General features: G+C 37.6%; 1 protein-coding gene across 2 annotated transcripts in view; it reads right to left on the bottom strand.

Moving 5' to 3' along the window:
* The window catches only part of ITGA1 (integrin subunit alpha 1), a 74,573-nt gene that overhangs the window by 29,778 nt on the left and 25,643 nt on the right, over positions 1 to 19,152 (bottom strand). For both annotated transcript variants that reach the window (XM_076363334.1, XM_076363335.1), the window contains exons 2-9: positions 16,938 to 17,058; positions 13,911 to 14,023; positions 12,843 to 12,931; positions 12,636 to 12,750; positions 11,842 to 11,969; positions 5,648 to 5,796; positions 3,772 to 3,922; positions 2,491 to 2,656 (exon numbers count right to left, since the gene is read on the bottom strand). In XM_076363334.1, coding sequence (XP_076219449.1) covers positions 2,491 to 2,656; positions 3,772 to 3,922; positions 5,648 to 5,796; positions 11,842 to 11,969; positions 12,636 to 12,750; positions 12,843 to 12,931; positions 13,911 to 14,023; positions 16,938 to 17,058 — 1,032 coding nt within the window. The remainder of the gene's footprint in view (positions 1 to 2,490; positions 2,657 to 3,771; positions 3,923 to 5,647; positions 5,797 to 11,841; positions 11,970 to 12,635; positions 12,751 to 12,842; positions 12,932 to 13,910; positions 14,024 to 16,937; positions 17,059 to 19,152) is intronic.

Genomic DNA, 19,152 nt, shown 5'->3' with positions numbered 1-19,152 from the left:
CCAATAAGCTGGATTGTCACCAGAAAGCTGGGTGGGACAGAATTAATCTGCTTTTCTCTCCCCGCCACAATAATGTGTCCATGGACACAGTTGCAAATGTAGAATAGCTCCTGAAATGCTTTGGGAGGGACAGGAAACCATGCGTGGAGAATCAACAGAAACTGATTTAGTCAGCATCTTCTAGCTTCAGCCTTACCAACTCATTGGAGCAACTCAGCCTTGTTATGTTTTGACATAAAGCTAAGATCTCATTTCCAGTTTCCATTCTGACTTCCCTCGCAGCCAGATTATGTGATTTCTGGGACTTTCACAAGTGGCGGAGATAACATTTCTTATCTCATATCACAGGTCTCTTATACAGAAATCTTAGCACAGACTCTGAGTTCCTACTAAAAATCTGGAAACCAAGGAGCCTTTTGGGAGTGGTGAAATTACCTAGCTTGCCTCTTACAGTGTGGACAAAAAGAATTTTTCACATTTTTTGCTTCCAATACATTTTTTTTGGTAATACAGCCAAATCTATATAAAATAAAAATTGAAAATAAGGCAAATATATAAAGGTGCAAATATCCTAACAGTTTATAATAGGTTTATGTTAAATAAAAAGTAATAATATCCAAGAAGTAGATATTTGTTACTGCACCTTTTGCAAAAAATTAAAGCTGAATTTGAGGAGTACTGCAGAACTTGTTGATACTTAAAGAGGTACAATATGCTTAAAGTACCAAAATACTGAAGGACATGATGACGAGGATTAGTCACCTCAAGAGCTGACTGTCATATAAATAGGTAACACTTCTACAATTTAATCAAACAGTTAGTTTCATCACCATCAACATAACTACACTTGTTTGGATAGTTTATTAAGCTACAGAACTTGTTTAATGTTCAAATGTTTTGTAATTTTTTCTTATGATTAGAGGAATGAAATTACTAAAGCCAATGGATGGGTTAGAGCTCATGATATAAAGTCCCCATCAGCAGGGCGTTCAAGCCAGCACAATTTACTCCACTGTTTGGAGGCTGGGGTTTCATGTGACAGGCAGGCACTAACTAATGGCTACTGATTGCTGAAAGGGACAAGGTGGAGTGTGGCAAAGTGAAACCGTCTCTTCCAGTGGCATCTGGCTGTTCAGAGGGTTGAGCTATGGCATGAAACATTGAATTTGAGTATACAGATATCCAGAAACTCAGTCATGTTAGCTCTTACATCCTTCGTCTGTTGTCATGACTAGCAGTTGATTAACTTTTTATTCTATATCCATTATATTTAATAGGTGTAACTAACAGATTTTATTCTACTAATGAAAGACAATGATTTTTCTCACTTTTCTAGAAGTACAAAGCACAAATTGAAGACTAAGTTTTCAATTTCAGTTTGAACAACTATTTTTCCTATGAAAGTGTATTCTTCCCAATAAACAGGGATGTAACAAAAGAGCCCCCTATCCAATGAACTTTGAAGTACTCAATGAGCTTAAGGAGGCTAAACTTTGGGCTTTAGAGAGATTAAATTCTTCTCAAATGAATTTGTTTCAACAGTGAGGAAACAAAACCTTCCAGAAAGTAAAAAGATAAGAAAATATAAACTGGAAAAAATATTTAGTAATAATCAGCTGAAAATAGTAATATTTGACCAAGCTAAATGGTACACCAAAAAAAACCCCTAAATATGTCTGAAAAATGTAGCTCCAATTTAAAAAACTTTAAAATACTCTCTCACATTTGTATTATTTCATGACATTCAAGTCAACATTATCTTTTGTTCCAGCTGGAAACTACACTATTCCAGCTACTTGGAAAGTTGAGATGTTGAAAAAAGTAAGTCCAAATAGATGGAAGTTTTCTTTGTATGACACGAATCCCTTCAGAGTTGGCCAGTATAATTTATAACTAATACTCAGTCTCTTCTGTTACCAGTAGTGTGCTTGAAACAGACAGAGATTTGGACAGCGTTGCCTAATTTGGATGGAGAATGTAAGCAGACATTATGAGAGAATGACTTTTCTGTGCTAAAATCTGAGTATCATGAACATTTCCAAAGGAAAAATATATCTTGTCCACTCTATACACCAAGTAATGTTCACTTGTTTACCAAAGTAATATGCTGTAATTAATAACTAACCAAAAAGAGAACCTAAAAGTATAGGCAGATGAACACATTATCATGGGTTAATCAGGATATGGTCTGGCAATGCTTTTTTACCTAAGAGAAGGCAACTTCACATTTACCCCAGCTAAAATGGTAATGGTTACTTACCCTTTTAGGCTATTGTCTCCATAAGCTCTATCCCATCTGAATATATTTCACATCATTATCTACGTTTTTGATGTCTATTGTGAAATATTTTTATGGTCAGCATGAAAAAAATACCTGCATAATACATTTTATGCAGCACAATACATTGCAAAGGAAGATAAAAGCAGGTAGTCTTCTATTTGCTTCAGTTGTAATGCACGCACGAAGTAAAATTTTAAATAATGTCATACCTTCCAGGGCAAATATTCTTTCTCCAAGTGCTTCAACAATAGTTACAAGAGCTAATTCATCTGAGACATTGAAGAAATGCTTTTCAGTAGGCTTACTGGCAATTGATTTTATTTCCTCTACAAATTTCTCAGTACTTAAATTTCCTCTGCTGTAGCTGCCCAGAATCTGAAGAGAATTAAAAGAAAAGAAGTCAAGGATACATTTTATAACCTGTTTTAAAAGATACCTTTGAGGCAGGTTGTCAGAGAATACTGGGAAATGATATCTAACCTTCATTTTTTCTGTTAAAACCTCCCTCAAATTGATTTGAAACTATTCTTTTCTAATGAGAACAGAACTGTATGAGGGCTCAGTTGTTTTTCCTGAAAATATCAACAATAGCAAACAAAGCAACTGTATGGTGTCATGTCTGCTATCCTCAACTGTCCTTTTTTTCCCTTCTTCACAAAATTATAATGATTTATTCTATGATATGTTGAAGTAGGCCTTGATTTAGGAAAAAAAACAACACAACACCCCCCAAACCAGAATACACAATTGCACTGGCTTCTCTATAGGTACCACCAGTTCTCGTTATAATATGATATATGAGCAATTAATGACATGTTAATTAGGCATAGAATAATTCTTTTTTGTGTGCAGATTTGCCCTATAAATACATACAACAACAACACTTGCATTCAGTGTTAACAAATCCATCACAGTACAAGACTTTAGATTTGGTCTGCAGTTTTAACACCAGTGCTGTAAAAACTCAGGATGCCTCAGAACAAAACAACTCACCTCTCCAATTCCCAGACCGACAAGCATTTTTCATAGGAAAAAAGTGCTCTATACACTTAACTTGCTTTGAGAGGGAAATAAAAAACAAACTCCCATGTTCTAGAATTCCTGGACACTGGAACAGCTTTTTTTTTTTTGAAGTAGTTAATGTATCTATAGAAAATGCTCAGAAGATTTGAACTAATCCACTCTGTTTAATATTGCTCTTAACAAAAAGGGTTTGATTTTATACTACCCCTCAAACTCTTTCTCCTTTTTCTTCACATGCACACACACCTGTCATCACCAGGAAGACAGATAGATTGCTTTTTCTTACGTGCTAAAAAAATCAGAAAGCAAATTTTTAATGTTTTTTTTCAGCTTCTTTCTTTTTTTCCTCTCTGAAATGATTATAGTTCCATAAAGATTCTGTGAAATGAACTTTTTAAACAGAAATTACATTTGGAAGATGAAACATGCTTTTAAGATTCTGAATTTTCCCATTAAATTTTACTTACAGCAATAGCAAATCTCTGAATGTTTTCATCTTCACAATTATCAATCACTTCTTTTAATCTGTAGTTGTCATGTGATTCCCCATCAGTCACAATAACCATTACTTTTTGTACTCCTCTTCGCGCGCCATGAGCCTCAGTAAAAGCCTCTTTCCTAAATGGAGCATAAAGCGTTTGGAGAAAGGCAATGTCAGCATTTAGCACGTGCATCATATTTGCATAGCCAACCATAAACTAAAAGACTTTATATTAACTAAGGAGCAGGAAAAGGAGATTAATATTAACCATGAACAAATACAAACAACAACAACTGGAACTTACATGACACTTCACAGCAAAGAGTTTCACAAGTATTCATTCATTATTCATTCAAGAGCCACAGCAGAAAATACAATGCTGGATAGTGAAGAATTATTCCCCTCTCCAAATAAACTTCTGGCACCTTAAAACAGCTTTTGGCAGCTTAAAAAACCCAACCACCCCCCCATCATCCTGAAACCCACATACAAAAAAACCACCTATTTCCACCCTATGGCAGCACTTCAAGTGGCCAAAGTATTCAGCTACCAGCACACCTCTGCACATCTACAGCAAAACTGGGTGTTGGGGATGTGGCAGAAGTAGGTTGCAGGTGAGCGGAGGTTGGCTGAATTCTACAGCCGCAGATGGGCAAAGGGGCACTGAGGTTTTGGGCAGCTGCTCACCCGGACTCTGGAGTGGACCAGAAAAGGCGAGGTTGGATTAGGGCTCTGGAGGAGAAGGAAGGAAGCAGGGTTTCCTCTTTTTAGAAAAATACTGCAGAACTGTAAGACTGGCTACATGAGTGAAAGCTAAAATCTACCGCAGATGATGGCTAAAAGTGGATGGATAGGAAGATTGCAAGAACAGAGGAAGCTTTTGCTGATAGTTTCTGTAAATACAAGCCTGCAACAGTTTGTGGTGCACAGGGACCTTCTGAACCACATGTGGTTTCTGAGTATTTGGCAATTCTCAGCTGGCTCTGCTTTCATGAACTTGTTCAGACTCCCTCAAGCTTCTACTTGTATCTAAGGAAAACATTACTGGTGAATATGTAAGAATTTCATTGGATTTAAGACATTATATCAACAAAACTTTGGTCAGATAATCAAATAGTTCATCAGAAAGATGCTTCATATTTCACTAAATGGTTGTTTGGAAAGGGCAAATGCAACCTTTTACGGAACAAAGTCATGCTGTCATGCTGGAAAAAAGTAGAAAAGAAAAAAGATACCAGGACAACATTATACAGTTTGAAAGTCTCTGAGAGATTTTGCATTTACTGTCTGTTCTACAAAAGTCAGATTTCATTTTTCTCATAAAGGAAGCATTTCTAAATAATGCTATTGCTACAAGAGATCTTTAATCTCCCAACGATCCAGAAGCTTCAAAGACTTCGGATATAAAATTTCTAGGCTTTCTGACAAGTGTGAGCTCAAACCCTGTTATAATCTTAACTTCAGAATGAAGACAAATTAACATTAAAAAGTTCTATTTTTTCCTATTTCCTCTGAAAAACTTAATTTCCTTCATCCCTCTAACACACACAGTTCCTACCTGCTCTGTGTGGACATCAAAGACTGTCAGCCCTTTGCTTAGGCCTACAAACCTTGCTCCATGTCTCTTTTCATTCCCTATTTCCTCCATTCAAGAGACAGCTGCCTTTTCAGGGTGCCATATACAACTGCTCTAGATGCGGGACAGAGTCTGTTTATCCACCCTCCTCCTAAATTTTGTTTGCTTAGCTAAAATGAAGTCAGATGTCAACCACATCATATATTTAATTTATAAAATCAGAACTGTCACCATATCTGTTTATGTTTGCTTCTACCATATGCAGGACAATGTTTTGTGAATGTACCTTGCCGTATCTATTCCCAGGGCTGTCATAGTTTGTGTGCCACCCCGCTGGCGTATTCTCGTGGCTGCAGTCATCACGTCTTCTGTTGTCGAGTAAGTATTCAAGAAAAATTCATGGACTACAGTCTGTCCATACTGAACAACTCCAACCTGAAACACACAGTCCATGTTAAAAATCAACTGCCCTTAAAGAAAACATCTGTGTCTCCTGCAGTGGGGTATATGCCTGTCTGTACCTACAGACAGGAAAAGAAATTAACTCTGTGCGTTTCCCTGTATGAAACACCTATAAGCATTTGAGCAAGACTGGCTAGAAGACACTCAATCTCATGAAACATTTTGAAATTTCTAGATTGTTTTTATTAAAAATAGGAACAAAGCCAAAAGCAGGCTCAACTCCTTGCTCTTCCTGACTTGCAGTAATCTGTGCCACAGCTCTGCTCTCCTCTAGGCCAAGGCAGACCAATGCCCTAACCACCAGTCACAACTTCTCAAAATAGTTTTTCTTATAGCATATGAGGCCATGGTTCACTCGCAACTCTCTTAATTCCATCCAAATATAATATTTCTACCCTAAACCTAGCCTAGAAACAGCACTGCAATGACAAATTTAGGCCCTCAGGGTGAGAGGAAGACCCAAGTACCCTTATCTTCTTGAAGACAGCGGGGCAGTCCAGGACATGGCCTTTCTCCCAGCAGGAGAGCCAAAGTAAGACACCTGACAAGTGCCAGAGGGGTCAACGTGAATAAAATGGTGGCTTCTGGAATGGGAGAGGATGATGGAAAGACTCTACATGACCTCAGCAGGACAAGTCTTTGTGTGAAAGATCAACGCATGGGATTGGAACCCAACCAGAAATGCCTGAGGGAACCTGCTGCAAAAACAAGTGTGAAATAAAAAGACAAGCAATATTCTTAAATATTAATTAATTTCCCTCATTCATCTCTGCCAGTTTTAATGCTTTGGCAGGTTCCTGACAGCTTTTACTGGGAAGAATCCACACAATGTTCCATTAGCATATTTCAATTTTATGTTACATACGGCAATTTATAGGTGTTATTTAGGATAATGCAGTATTACGTGGCATATTTATGTCTCACTCATCTATTATTGAAAGCACTCTAGCATTTAGGTACTGAAGATCAATAATACCTCTGGGATGTTTATGCCATCATATTATTTTAGAAATGGCTTAGTATGTACTTTGCAATTGCTTTATAGGTGGTTTTTGAGGTACTTTCATAGCCTCTCAGATTCTGCACAATGTTTGTTTGATTGTAGTAGAAGGGTTAGAGTTGGATAAATATTTGATACTAAACAACAGTATCACAATCATTATGAAAAGCTAGTTACATACTATTAGGGGACTATAATTATGATGGTATATAATCCCACTTAATTTCTGTATCCTTTTGAAAATACAATCAAATCTGGAAGAACTGATGTAAGTGCAAAGTTACAACAAGCTGCTCCCTTTCAAGACATTTTAATTCTCTCTTGGAGGCATGCCCTTCTCACCTGCAGCCAAGAGCATCCAGAGGCTGGATGCTCTCACGGGCAGCAGCCTATTAATCCTGCACAGTGTTTACACAACAGGCTGGGGCCCACGCTGTACTACTGCTCAGAGCAGTCATGTGGCACCAATTAAACCCCAAGCTGAACATGAAATTTTTAACCCGTTCCCTCCAAGGCAGCTATTTTGTGGCATGCATCTAAAGTGACATACAGCATAATCTGAACAGGATGCTGCTAGTCATTTGAAAAGATTGCCATTAACTGGTCATAAACAAGAGGTTTTCATTATGTTTTGTTTTTTTTGAGCAGGAGGAGTGCCTTGAGCATTCCAGGACCATGCACAAGCATAGCCAGAGACAATTGTATGCCAGGGAGCCCGCCGCTGTGGATTCACGGGCTTCTTATCTGCAGCTTTGAGGATTTTATTAGTACCAAGGATTAAATCAACTATTGACTGCTGCCAGTGTGAAAAGTATCTGCCAGTCCTTCATGATTCTAGAGACCCATGTTGGTGGTGTTGTTTTCCTAAAAAAGATTACAGGCTGACATTGAGTTGTATCATTTCCTATTTGAAAGGAAACGTTGTCCATGATCACAGCAAGTAAACATTTTGAGCATTTCCTTCTCAGGAAGTGAATGGGAAGAACATCTGAGTCTGGAAAACTGCACTATGTTGCATAGCTTGTAAATCAGGAAGGAAGGGGGGCATGTGTTTATCTTATGGGATACAATTGTTCTCTGGGACCCTTCCTTAGCAGTGGCTTTGAAAACACTGATCATCATGTTCTACATATTTCATGGCATCAAAGATGAGCCATTCCTCAAAAAAGGGTAATGCAAAGCTTCCCAGAACTGACAAAATACTACTAGGCTGCATGTTCCAGTCTCCTACAGGATCACAGAATCCTTGTGAATCCTTACAGAATCCTTACACACCTTGTAAAATTAGAATTCTATTCTATTAGACAGCAATGAAGGTTTGAACTTTTGCAGCCTTTTAATCTAATGGAAAACTATAAACAACACATCTATGTGATGCAAATGTGCCTTTATGGGACAATAAACCTGTTCAAACTGCATAACTTCAGCAAGACCCTAAGAATGATACTTACAGGCACTGTATGTTTTGATTTGCTTATTTAATTTAAATCTGGAAAATGCAATACTACACAGATGTAATTCTGCTGTACTCCAGAGAACTTAATATTTTTCCCAGCATTACTGACCATAATCTACTGAACATCTTTGTAATTCCTAAGTTTTTGTTCCCTTCCCTAGCATTCCATGGCTTTTATATTACACAAGGGAATAATTCTTTAATTGTCCACAGTTCCTGTGAAAAAGTGTTGTATGAGGGAACAGGCAAGTGAAGGACTGTTCCACTTTGGGACAAAACATTTCTGAGGGCAATTATTTATTGTTGTTCTGTAAGTGAATACAGCCCCTTATTTGGAAAGTACATTCTGGCTTTCCCAATAAATTATTAAGCTAATCTATTTGGTAAAAACCACCACCACCGACAACAACCAAATTGAAACGAAAACCCTTTAGTACATGGAAATGATATGCTAGGATTTTCACCATTGGGATGTGGAGGAAAATCAGAAATATTTTTGGTTGTATTTAAATCATATTTAACGTAAAAGAAAAGCAGAGATGCCTTGGGAAGCACTAATGGATAATACATTTTATCATACAGAGAGCCTGCTAAAGATACCTGAATCAAAGCAAAATTGAATTAATTCTGCTACATTTTGTTTGCTCCCAGGGACTCAGACACAAATTACTTGTAAACTGTTGCAAAGGTCTGCGTTCATCCTGAATCTTTTTAATACCTCTTTAATACACTTCTGTTCTTCTGGAGATAAAACTGATCATAAGATATAACATGGCATGACTTACTAGTCCACTGATACAATCCCTTTGGAGATACAATAAGGTACAGGCCAAATGCCTGTAACTGCCTATGTCATATATTAATGGAGAAATAAAACCTGTCTAAAAATTTCTGAAGACCATTCCAACATAGCCTTAAAGCTGGAATTGAACATATCGAAGTATTCTGCTTTCTCTTTTGATATTCTTCTACCACAGAAGGTTGCTCATATGTAAAAGATTAAAAACTCCTCATATTAAAAAGGCAATTATCTCTACAAAAGTTAAAAAAAAGAGGGAAAAAAACTATCTTGCTTTGCAGTTACATTAAAATGTGGAATAAGGCTGGGAGAAATATTTTGTTCCTACTTGTACCATTTTTTCTCATTTAATTCCTTCTTCCTTTTCCACTTTTCTATCATCACTTTCCCTTTACTTCTTTTATCCCTAAGCTCAGGATGTGCAGCTTAACCATCAGTATGGTGGTGTGGATTTTCTGGAGAACGGAAAGAGGAAGGGAAGGAAATACTTCTGAAAAAATTATACCATAAACTTTGGCTTTTTGCATCTGAACCTTCTGGCTTTCACTTACAGATTTGCCAAACATGGGACACTGAGGAATTTCTCTTCTGAGTTGCCACAAATCTAATGACCATTCTTCATGGAGGGGGTAAATGGAAAAAAAAAATCTTGCAAGCCTCTAATCAAAACACGGTTTTGAACAAGTCACACCCAAGCAGCTAAGGGCTTCTTCTCTAATCACCTCATTCCTTTCCCGTGCAAGAGGAAAACAATCTGAAGTCAGTGAAAGTCCACGAATTTCTGTGCTCAACAATCCCCAAAAGAAGAACAAGGAAAAATCAATTTAAACAGACAGAAAGAAACCAATTGTTCCTGTATTTCTATTCTGTGCTCCCAGAGGAGAATGGAGAAATAAGCCTGCTCTGTCATTTCTCCTCTTCCCCATTCAATAGTCATTTAAACACAGTTTCTGAGAAAGGCAACAGTGTGGGTGGAGGAGATGGTACAAACTCGTTACTACCTTTGGCTGTGCCAGGTTTCCCAAGCAGGGGGCGCAGAGGAGAGGAGAGAGATGGGATGTGTTCGGGGCGGGGGGGGGGGGGGGGGGGGGGGAAGGTAAGATGAACCGAGAAAAGTCCACATAGCTTTTGCCTTCCATTTCCAGTTTTTCAGCCTCTCTCCCCCTTATCCCATTCTTATCTCCCTCTCAAATGTTTCTGCTCTGTAGCAACCAGATGCCAAAGCTGACGTTCTCGAGTGAATAAGTGTACATGTGAGAAGAGGGGTAGCTATGCCGAACTGTGGATAGAACAGATTTTGTGGGTGGAGATGGTGGGCTGCTGGAGTGCAGGCCAGCAAGGAACCATTTGTGCATGAGCTGAGCCGCACAGACAAGGCAGGATTCCAAAACCAAACATAACAGAGGTGTGGCAATGTAAAAATTCAGGAATTGCAGGGTGAGGAGGAGGAGTGAGGGTGCAGTAGAGTTGATTGCCCTGTGCACTATTCCCATGAAGCCCCCTGGGCAGAAGGCAGTGATGATTTCCATGCAGCCATTGCCCCATACTGGGAAGTTCAGGTTTCACTATTCTCCCAAGATGGTACATGTCTGAGTAATCACCAGCTTAAGGCACCAGGAAGATTTTTTTTTTTTTCTGTTAAATTTGACAAAGTGTTTGTCCTTCTTCCTCAAAACATCTGGAAGAACATCATGTTTAAAATAACAGGACATGATTGTAAAGTTGACAGTTTATAAGTAATAATTTTATCAGCCAGTATTCAGTACAGCCAACAGGAGTTGGGTGGTAACTCACAAACCCTAATTAACTTGGAAAATGATGGGGATACTCTCTGCAGAGGTATCCTTTACACCTCACAGTCTCCCTTGTTAAGACTGGAGCTGAATGTTAGGAGCTAACCTGAAGTAGCAAAAACACTAAGTATTGGCCTCGAGCGTATCAAATATCATACAGGATCCCAGAAAATCCTTGATTTTGGGAGGTGGAAAAGGGAGCAGTGAAAAGAAGACCTGGTTTCTTCTGTTGCTGTTAATAAAGCTTTCCGTGTTAAAATGTATCCCAGCTTCCATGTTTCCCCCTTCCCCAGGTTCTGCTGGAATTGCTATTTACATACTCTGTTCAGCAGACTATGAAACATATGTCAGATCCCCAGCTGAGGTAATTGGTTGTAGCTCTGTTAATTCTGGTGGAACCGTGCTGATTTATAGCAGCTGGGTATTTGGCCCTCCCCACTTATTATATAAATGCAGCTTCTGCCATTAATAACATGCACCTTAACAGCCACTCATTAATTATGATTTCAAATGTTTGAAAGCTGTATGCTCCATGCTCTACAGTAGAAAATATTGAAAGCTGCTCCAAAAAGGTTATAATCAAAGGCTGTCTGAACCATGCATGTGTGCCTCAGAGGAACAGAAATGACCTTTGTGCTATGAAGTACAAAAGAAGGCAAGAAGTGGTTGTGGAGAGGAAGGAAGTGGGAAAGGACAATGTTGAAACGGCCTCACTTAACGCACTTAACTTATGTCTCTAGGTTAGAAAGTCGGTTTCTTCAGACTGCCTGAGCGGTAGGGGGAGGGAAAGCCTCCCTGACATTGCTACTTGGCGGCAGACACTGTTGTGGTTTCAGCTATTTTGTTTTAGTACCCCATTGCCGTAAGTTCTTGGAATTGAAGAGCTCTACAGACGACGCTCTCATCCCATTTCCTGTAAATCCTTTTTTTCCTCGCAAACTAAACAACCATAAAATATCCACCGTGTTACCTGTGTTTGCTGAGGACCTATATCCATGTTTTTCAGGAGGCTGTTTAGGAAGGCTGTGACACTCTCCCATGGATAAATGCTGTTGGACCCATCGAGGACTATGACGATGTCCAACTGGGTTTTACACTCTGCAACACAAATTGTCACATAAGAATTGATACTAACAAGGATCAGATATATCTCACAGCTCCAGTTACTTTTGTGATTATTAACAAATGCATATCCTTCTGCAGTGGGGTTGCACTGACATGTTTGACACCAACTGTCATTCATTAACTTTTGCATCGTGTTTTACATGGTTTGTGTTCCCTTTATCAGCAAGGCACTTTCTTGTAAACAGAAATTTAAGAATGGAATTAGAAGACCATATAATTGGAGTATTTACTAGTAACCCCTACCTTCTTCAATGTCAATCTGTTCCTCTTCGATTTTCCCAAAGGACCGGGTCTTTAAGATTTTTATCTATATTACTAAATTGGGTTTGTATTAGGTCTTAACATGTCGTCATTATTTAAAAAGTGTCCTTTGGCCATAAGTAAAAAACATAAGCAACTATTCTTAGCAATTGTGTTTGGATGTCACATAGCACTCTAATGATTGTTTACACTGAGATAAATTCCAAAAGTAGCAAGAATTTAGGTTATATAGGGACAATGAAAACATTTACTTAACTTGGTAATGCTGGTAGCTAAGTTAAGCAGTTCATACTTTTTGGTATGCCTGTGCGTATACATTTGTCGTCTTTGGCACTTTGCATTTTCGGACACACAAGAGAATTCTTGTGGCATGCCTACCTCGCACAGATGGAGCAATCGCCTCAACGGTTTCAAAAGTGGAGCTGACATTAGAGCAAACTCCAGTTGTGTAATGCAAACGCCCACATTTATAAGCATAAAGTGGTCCACATGCCTTTAAAAGATGAAAAAGGGTGAAATGTTTTTGTTATGGTACCTGAGAAAAATACAGACGACTTCTAAAATTGGCAAAAAGACCTTTCTTACCAGAAAGCCTCCTTTTGGGTTAGTCACTAAGGTTGTTCCAAGAGTCATGTTTTCTTTTACTTCCACGATGTTAGGAACTGAAGTAGCAGCTATAAATAGATTAAAATGTTAAGTATTTGGGAATGTGAAAACAAAATATTAAAGTATATGTATCCTAGCATGGAGCTTCCAGCTTTTAAAATAAAACCCAGACTGACACTAGTTTCGTCAAATATTTTAGCACCCTTCCTCCTCCTCCTTCAATTGCAACAATCAAGAAAAATTTCTGAGACTGGCTTTTATCCCAGAAAATTTGTCTGGGTTGCTGTCTCAAATAGTTTTCTTGAACCGCAAAAAAGAAAAAAAGTAAAAATAACAGCACATCATGAAAGCAAGAGATTACTGTTCACACAGTTTTGTTAATTAGAAAACAAACATTCATTTTTTACCCTAGCCTGCTATAAATGACTTAACAGCTTTTAGATTTGTTACTGTTATGTTACATTACTGACATTTAGGCTTTCAAGGGAAAAGAGGAGATAAAAAATACCACGACAGGTGTATTTAGTGAAATTCATATTAACAGGAAGTCTCTTCCTGTCTACATCATGTATCTCTTCACATGAGCAAGAAAATGATTAATATTTACCTGTATCATATTAAGATGTATCAGCCTGGTTCTGGCTAGTTACATTCTCATCAGAAGCTTACTGATGGCATTATGAAGGCTCTTGCTGGCTTCAGAGAGCTTTGGAAAAGGTAATCCATGAATCTATGCTCCATGGCCTTTCTGGCTCCGTGGCCAGGACTGCCAACCACAGTCAATTAATGCCAGTCATAATAAAGTTTTGATAACACAGCCAAATGCCCATTCTAAAATTATGAGCACATTTTCTTTAGGACAATGAGAAGCTTTAAAATAAAATTATTTTTGATGTTACAATCACAACTTCCTTCACATTTAGCTCTGGAGTCCTAAGTAAATTTTCTCTACAGAAACCATTCTAATGCATATTTACTAGCTAAACATCTCCTAAGATCTGACCTCTATTATTCCTCCACATGACACAGCTTTATTTTCTTTCATACCTGGTAAGTTCAGTTTTATGCAGGGTGATTGGTTGTCCCTTCCTACAGGGCATTTGTATACATCTCCTGTTCTTTTCTCAGGTTGGCCAACTAATGGTGAACCAATAAGTAGCCTGCAAATGAAATAAGTCACCTGAAATTTCTTCTTTCTTAAAAGGCATGAAAATCAGCAAATAAAACTTACAGCACAGCTGCAGCAAGCTCCATACAAAGAGTACAGGATGGAGAGCAAGAAAAGTATCTACCATGCTAGTTCAGATACAAGCAAAAGCAGCCATTCTGTCTCCTCTTTGATAAGGACACAGAAAGGAAATGTGCCTATATACCAAATTACACAATAGAACAACATTTTAAAAAATTCCAGTGGAAAATAAAAGCAATATTGGTGGGTGGATGACAAGTATTAAAAGTAATACAGAAGGAAATATCTGTTTTATTTAATATCTCCTTGATCTTTAATATATTTTAGACAAAAATGTATTTTCAATGTTGAGAGACCAAATGCCAAAGGAGAAGCTCACAAGGACCCAGAAGAAGAATTCAGTCTTAAGTAATGTGAGCCAGCAGTGTAAAATACATAATTTTTTCCTCTCATTAATAAAAAATAATGTTATTAAAAGAGTTATTTAATAAGTTTCAAATTTTTAAAATATTAAGGATTTTTATCCTGTGCTTTTTTTTTTTTTTTCAAAATTTGGCGTGATCAAAGCACCACAAATTGGCATCCACTCCTAAATCCAGTTTTCAGCAGGAAACACTGCTTAGAGATGGACACTGGTTTTGTTCTCAAATCTTCATTAGCTACATTAAATAGCCCAGCATTACCCAGCAGATAACAACTGGCTCCATTAAATATGTCAGGAAGAACTTGGATTAAATTAGAATTCACAGCACACACTGAAAACAGAAATCCTGCCATTAAGAGTAATAGTTCAGTAAGATTTGCTCCTGGACACTTAGATGATTGTGAAGAGTTATTGAGAGAACCATTTCAACCTTTAATCAGAAATTAATGAGTCCAGGCAGAAGATATTGGAATAGAATGATGTAACAGGTAAAATGCAGCCTACAGGTTTAAAAAAGACAGAAAGGAGAATTTAAACCCAGTACACAATCCAGCTTCTAAAAAACCATACTGGAACAGCTCATTGTGATCCATTAAGATTTTTTCATGAATAATAAATTAATTCATTCTAAAGCAAAATAAAACACTCCAAGTATATACTGGATCTGACCGCTCTTTCAAGCTGTATGCTGTAATGTATGTAATTTTTACACCAAAATTTAGAAACCGGCACCACAGCCTACCATGCATCCTTGACTTCCATTTAACTGTAGAGAAGCTGAGTGTGCTTGACATCCCATAGGAGGTGATCAATGCTCAGCAGGATTATGTCCCTGTACTGTTCTTTTCTCAGAAAGAGCGAGCCCCATGAACAGAAACAAGTGGTCTGAAAGGCTATTTTGTCTTTTTTGCACAGGGGATTTTTTTAGGGGACCCCAGTTTTATTGAGAAACAACTGCAGTCAGGTTTGCAGAACATCTGTTGCTGAAAAGCTCTATCTGTGGTATCTAAGTAGCGTTATAGCAGTTGACAAAGCATCACAAGGCTGCTTTGTATATTTATTTTTAACTGTCAACCTACAGATTTCCTGCTCTGGATGCTGCTCTGCTGAAAGCAACTTGAAAGCTTGACAATTTCATAGCAGCTCTGGAGTTTAATTTCAGAGACGTTTAGATCTAGCACACTAGTTTAGATTCCTGTCTTCCTTCAGCTACTGGAAGAGTTGCCATTTCCAGCTCTATATTATTTTTTGCTCTTGAAAGGTTTCAGGACAGTTTACAACAATATAGCTTACTTTGCAAAATCCCAGCTCCTAGAATGGATACCATTTCCTGAAGGTCTAAATTAGCTCAAAGAAGGTCATTATTATTCTCCCATGACCCTCATGCAGATGTATATTTAAACATCCTACAACCTGGGCAATCAAGAGCTAGCATTTTCAAAAGCAGGCTCTGCAATTTCATTTCCGTAAACATCCATTATGGCTAATGGTGAACACTGTGTTGCAGTGGTGGACAGATTCGTGGAGCCAGACAGCCCCGGCGCTTGCGGGGGGGATTGCTCCGCCACTGCAGAACAGTCTGACCTGGCGGTCATGCAGCCATGTGCCCATCACCCCAGGATGCCCGCAAGAGTTCCTAGGTTTACCAAGAATGTCAAATTACTGGCAAAGTTCTGGGGAAACCAGAGCAATCTGCAAAGAATGATGGAGATCTCAGGATTCCCAAACCTTTTACCAGTCAACCGTTATTTCAGCCCTCCAGCCAGTGGTTAGCCTGTGAAGTTTGTTCTTACAGGGAAAAGCATAAGCAGGTGTTTATCAAAAGACCAAGAAGCAATGATACCAGTAAGCACGCCAAAATGACTTCTAATTCAGGAGAACAACAAGAAGGAAAAGACAGGTTAAGAAGGCAGCTCCAAGTCCCAAATGTGAATATATTACCCATTGCAAGACATAATTAGCCCTCCAAAAGGGAAGGCAGAGTACTGTATTAATAAATATTTTGACAGGGAAATCTTCCCACCAGTTAAAAACCTCAGTTCAGACAATCTCTGACAGAAAACTTTAGAAAAAAAATACATAATGCAGATTAGTTAGGCAAAACAGGAGAAATTTCACTGCCAATACATTAACACAAGGAAAAGATAAATAATGATTTCATTTGGTAAATGGAAAAAAGAGGGCTCAGGCATAACACAAAACTTTCTCAGCTCCATCAACCAGGGAATTTACCCATTTTGTGAACTGATTTATGTCTTTGAGGAAACAAATGTAGATATAAATTTGGATCTTTCAGTCTCCCACTCTTTCCAGTTTCCTTAGGACTGTGCATTGGTTTAAGAAATATGACTGACAGAATCTGACCCTTACGTATCAGGCATACTTACAAATAATACAGCACCTGAGTCACTGAATACCTGATAATTTGGAGTTTCCATTTAAGAAAAGAAAAATAGCTTACCATTTCCCTTCCTCATTTTCATACTGTTGGACTGTGTACCCAAACATGTCTTCCAGAGGCCCACTGAAGGTCATTGCATTTTTCACATCAACATTGGAAGAGCCAACGAGGTGAAGGAGAGCTTTAAAAAAAAAAAAAAAATGTAGCAATACACGTAAACCCCAAGACTTTAAAGAAATCAAGGTTCAATTATGACTTAACTGAGGGTACAAGACAGGAGTTGAAAGTGGCGTTTTGGGCATATTTATCACAGCTGGGAAGAGATTTAAAACGTACTTCCTCGCACATACATACGCAGCTAAATTCAGAGATGTTAGCAACTGGACTTCTGTATCCAAAACGTATTTTGCAAAGTCCATCACTCATTTGTAAATCACAATTCAAATAACATTACTACCTTTAATAGTAAATAAAACAACTTTTTAGATATTTTTACTCCTTTTAGCTCCATGCATTTCTAATGTAAGAATTTTACACAAAGTGTTCCTTCCATCATTCAAGGTAGTCGTTCTCAAGTTTTCATAAATTTGAGAATTAACTGATTTTCAATGGTTTGCAGAAGACACACATAGGAAAAGAACAAGGAAAAGCTTTCAGATGTATTTAATTTTAATCTATATTAGAGGAAAAAAGCATATAGTTTTCTCTTAATTCTATTCTACAGTACCTGTAAATCTTTCATATTTGGAAAAGAACAGAATAAATTTTTAATGTAACCAGATGCTGTTATCTCAAAAGTACCTGTATGTGTCTATTTGCAGAAATCCAACTCTACCCACTTAGGAAAAGTTGTTCTACAACAGTGGTGTTGGACTATGATGAGATCAGTCATGAGAGCAGATGCTTCTTCAGACTGATTTCCCATACCCTAGAGCTCAGTGATCACCATCAGGGAAAATACTGTAAAGATGTGACTGTATAGCAAGTTTCAGAAAAATGGTGTATATAGGGTGAAAACTCCAGCTTGAAGTGATAATTGTAATCCACCATGAGGCTCATTAAAAAGCCAAAATTACTATTTATATAAAAAAATAAGGCTATTTATCTTCTCTTTATTTTTTATTTCATATAGTGATCTCTTCCATCTTTGTCCTGTTAAAGTCAGTTTCAAAGGCAACCACTGACTCTGCTGCTGCAGAGCTGTGTATTTAATACACAATAACCAAAAATTAGTTGAATTTGTAGAACATCAAGACTACTTAAAAAGACAATTATACAAAACTTTCATTTCAAAGAAGCATTTCATGATCATTTGCTGACATTTAATAGCTACATAAAAGTACCCATATCCATAATACTTGCTGCATGTCAAAGCATCTAAATAATGTCCAGTTACTAAAACACATCTGTGTTATTCACCATTGAGATGATGATATTCTCATAGAAAGCTTGTTACTATAATTAAGCTCCCGAGTGGTCAATGCTAATCTGTCTCTCTCAGCATCTTATTTCCTGCTTAATGCAGTAAAATTATCACAAGAGACTATTTATCACTTAGTAGGTATTTCCAGTTTCACTGGACAGCAAAAAAGGAAAAGTTTCATTTGTGTTATTTTAGCTTTCTTCCTCCAGTCAGAGTCAGGAAATACAAAGAAGTGAACAAATTAAAACAGAGTTTACTTTTGTTCTTCAGAAAAGATTCATTGCAAGCGATAAGAAAAAAATTCATGGCTGACAGTCTGACAGGAAATAATTTGCTGGAAAAGTCCATGCATCTTTTGTCTTCCTTAAACGCTTATGTTTAAAGAAATTCTGCTATGCCTGTTCATGTGCAATAGGTGTTTTCCTCCGCTACTCTCAGTCAATCAAAGCATAATTAAAATCAACAGAATTGATTTTTAAAAATTCAGTCAAGTTATCACTGGTTCAAATCTTCTTTTGTTAAATTTCAGAGGAAAAATAATTGCTATTATTATTTTTGACACCGTGTGTGGGATTCAGACCACGTCATTTAGACTCCCAACCTACCTCCTAGACAATGAAATGGTTCTAATGAGATGGCCTGCTAAAGTAAGTGTCTGAGTTCATTATTTAGTTGAAGAAGAAAGGCAGATGCAAAATCTCTCCATGTCGAGTTTCCTTTTAAAGAACTCCAGAAGTCTGTTTACTTTAGCCCCTGAATAAGACTGACAGAACATCCTTCTAGAGGTCTGCAGAGGCATGGTTTTTTCACCTTATGATGATATTTAAAACATATTATGATATGAAATATTAA

This window comes from Aptenodytes patagonicus, chromosome Z, assembly GCF_965638725.1.
Source record: "Aptenodytes patagonicus chromosome Z, bAptPat1.pri.cur, whole genome shotgun sequence".
Taxonomy (NCBI): domain Eukaryota; kingdom Metazoa; phylum Chordata; class Aves; order Sphenisciformes; family Spheniscidae; genus Aptenodytes; species Aptenodytes patagonicus.
This window is presented reverse-complemented; position numbering and strand designations above follow the sequence as displayed.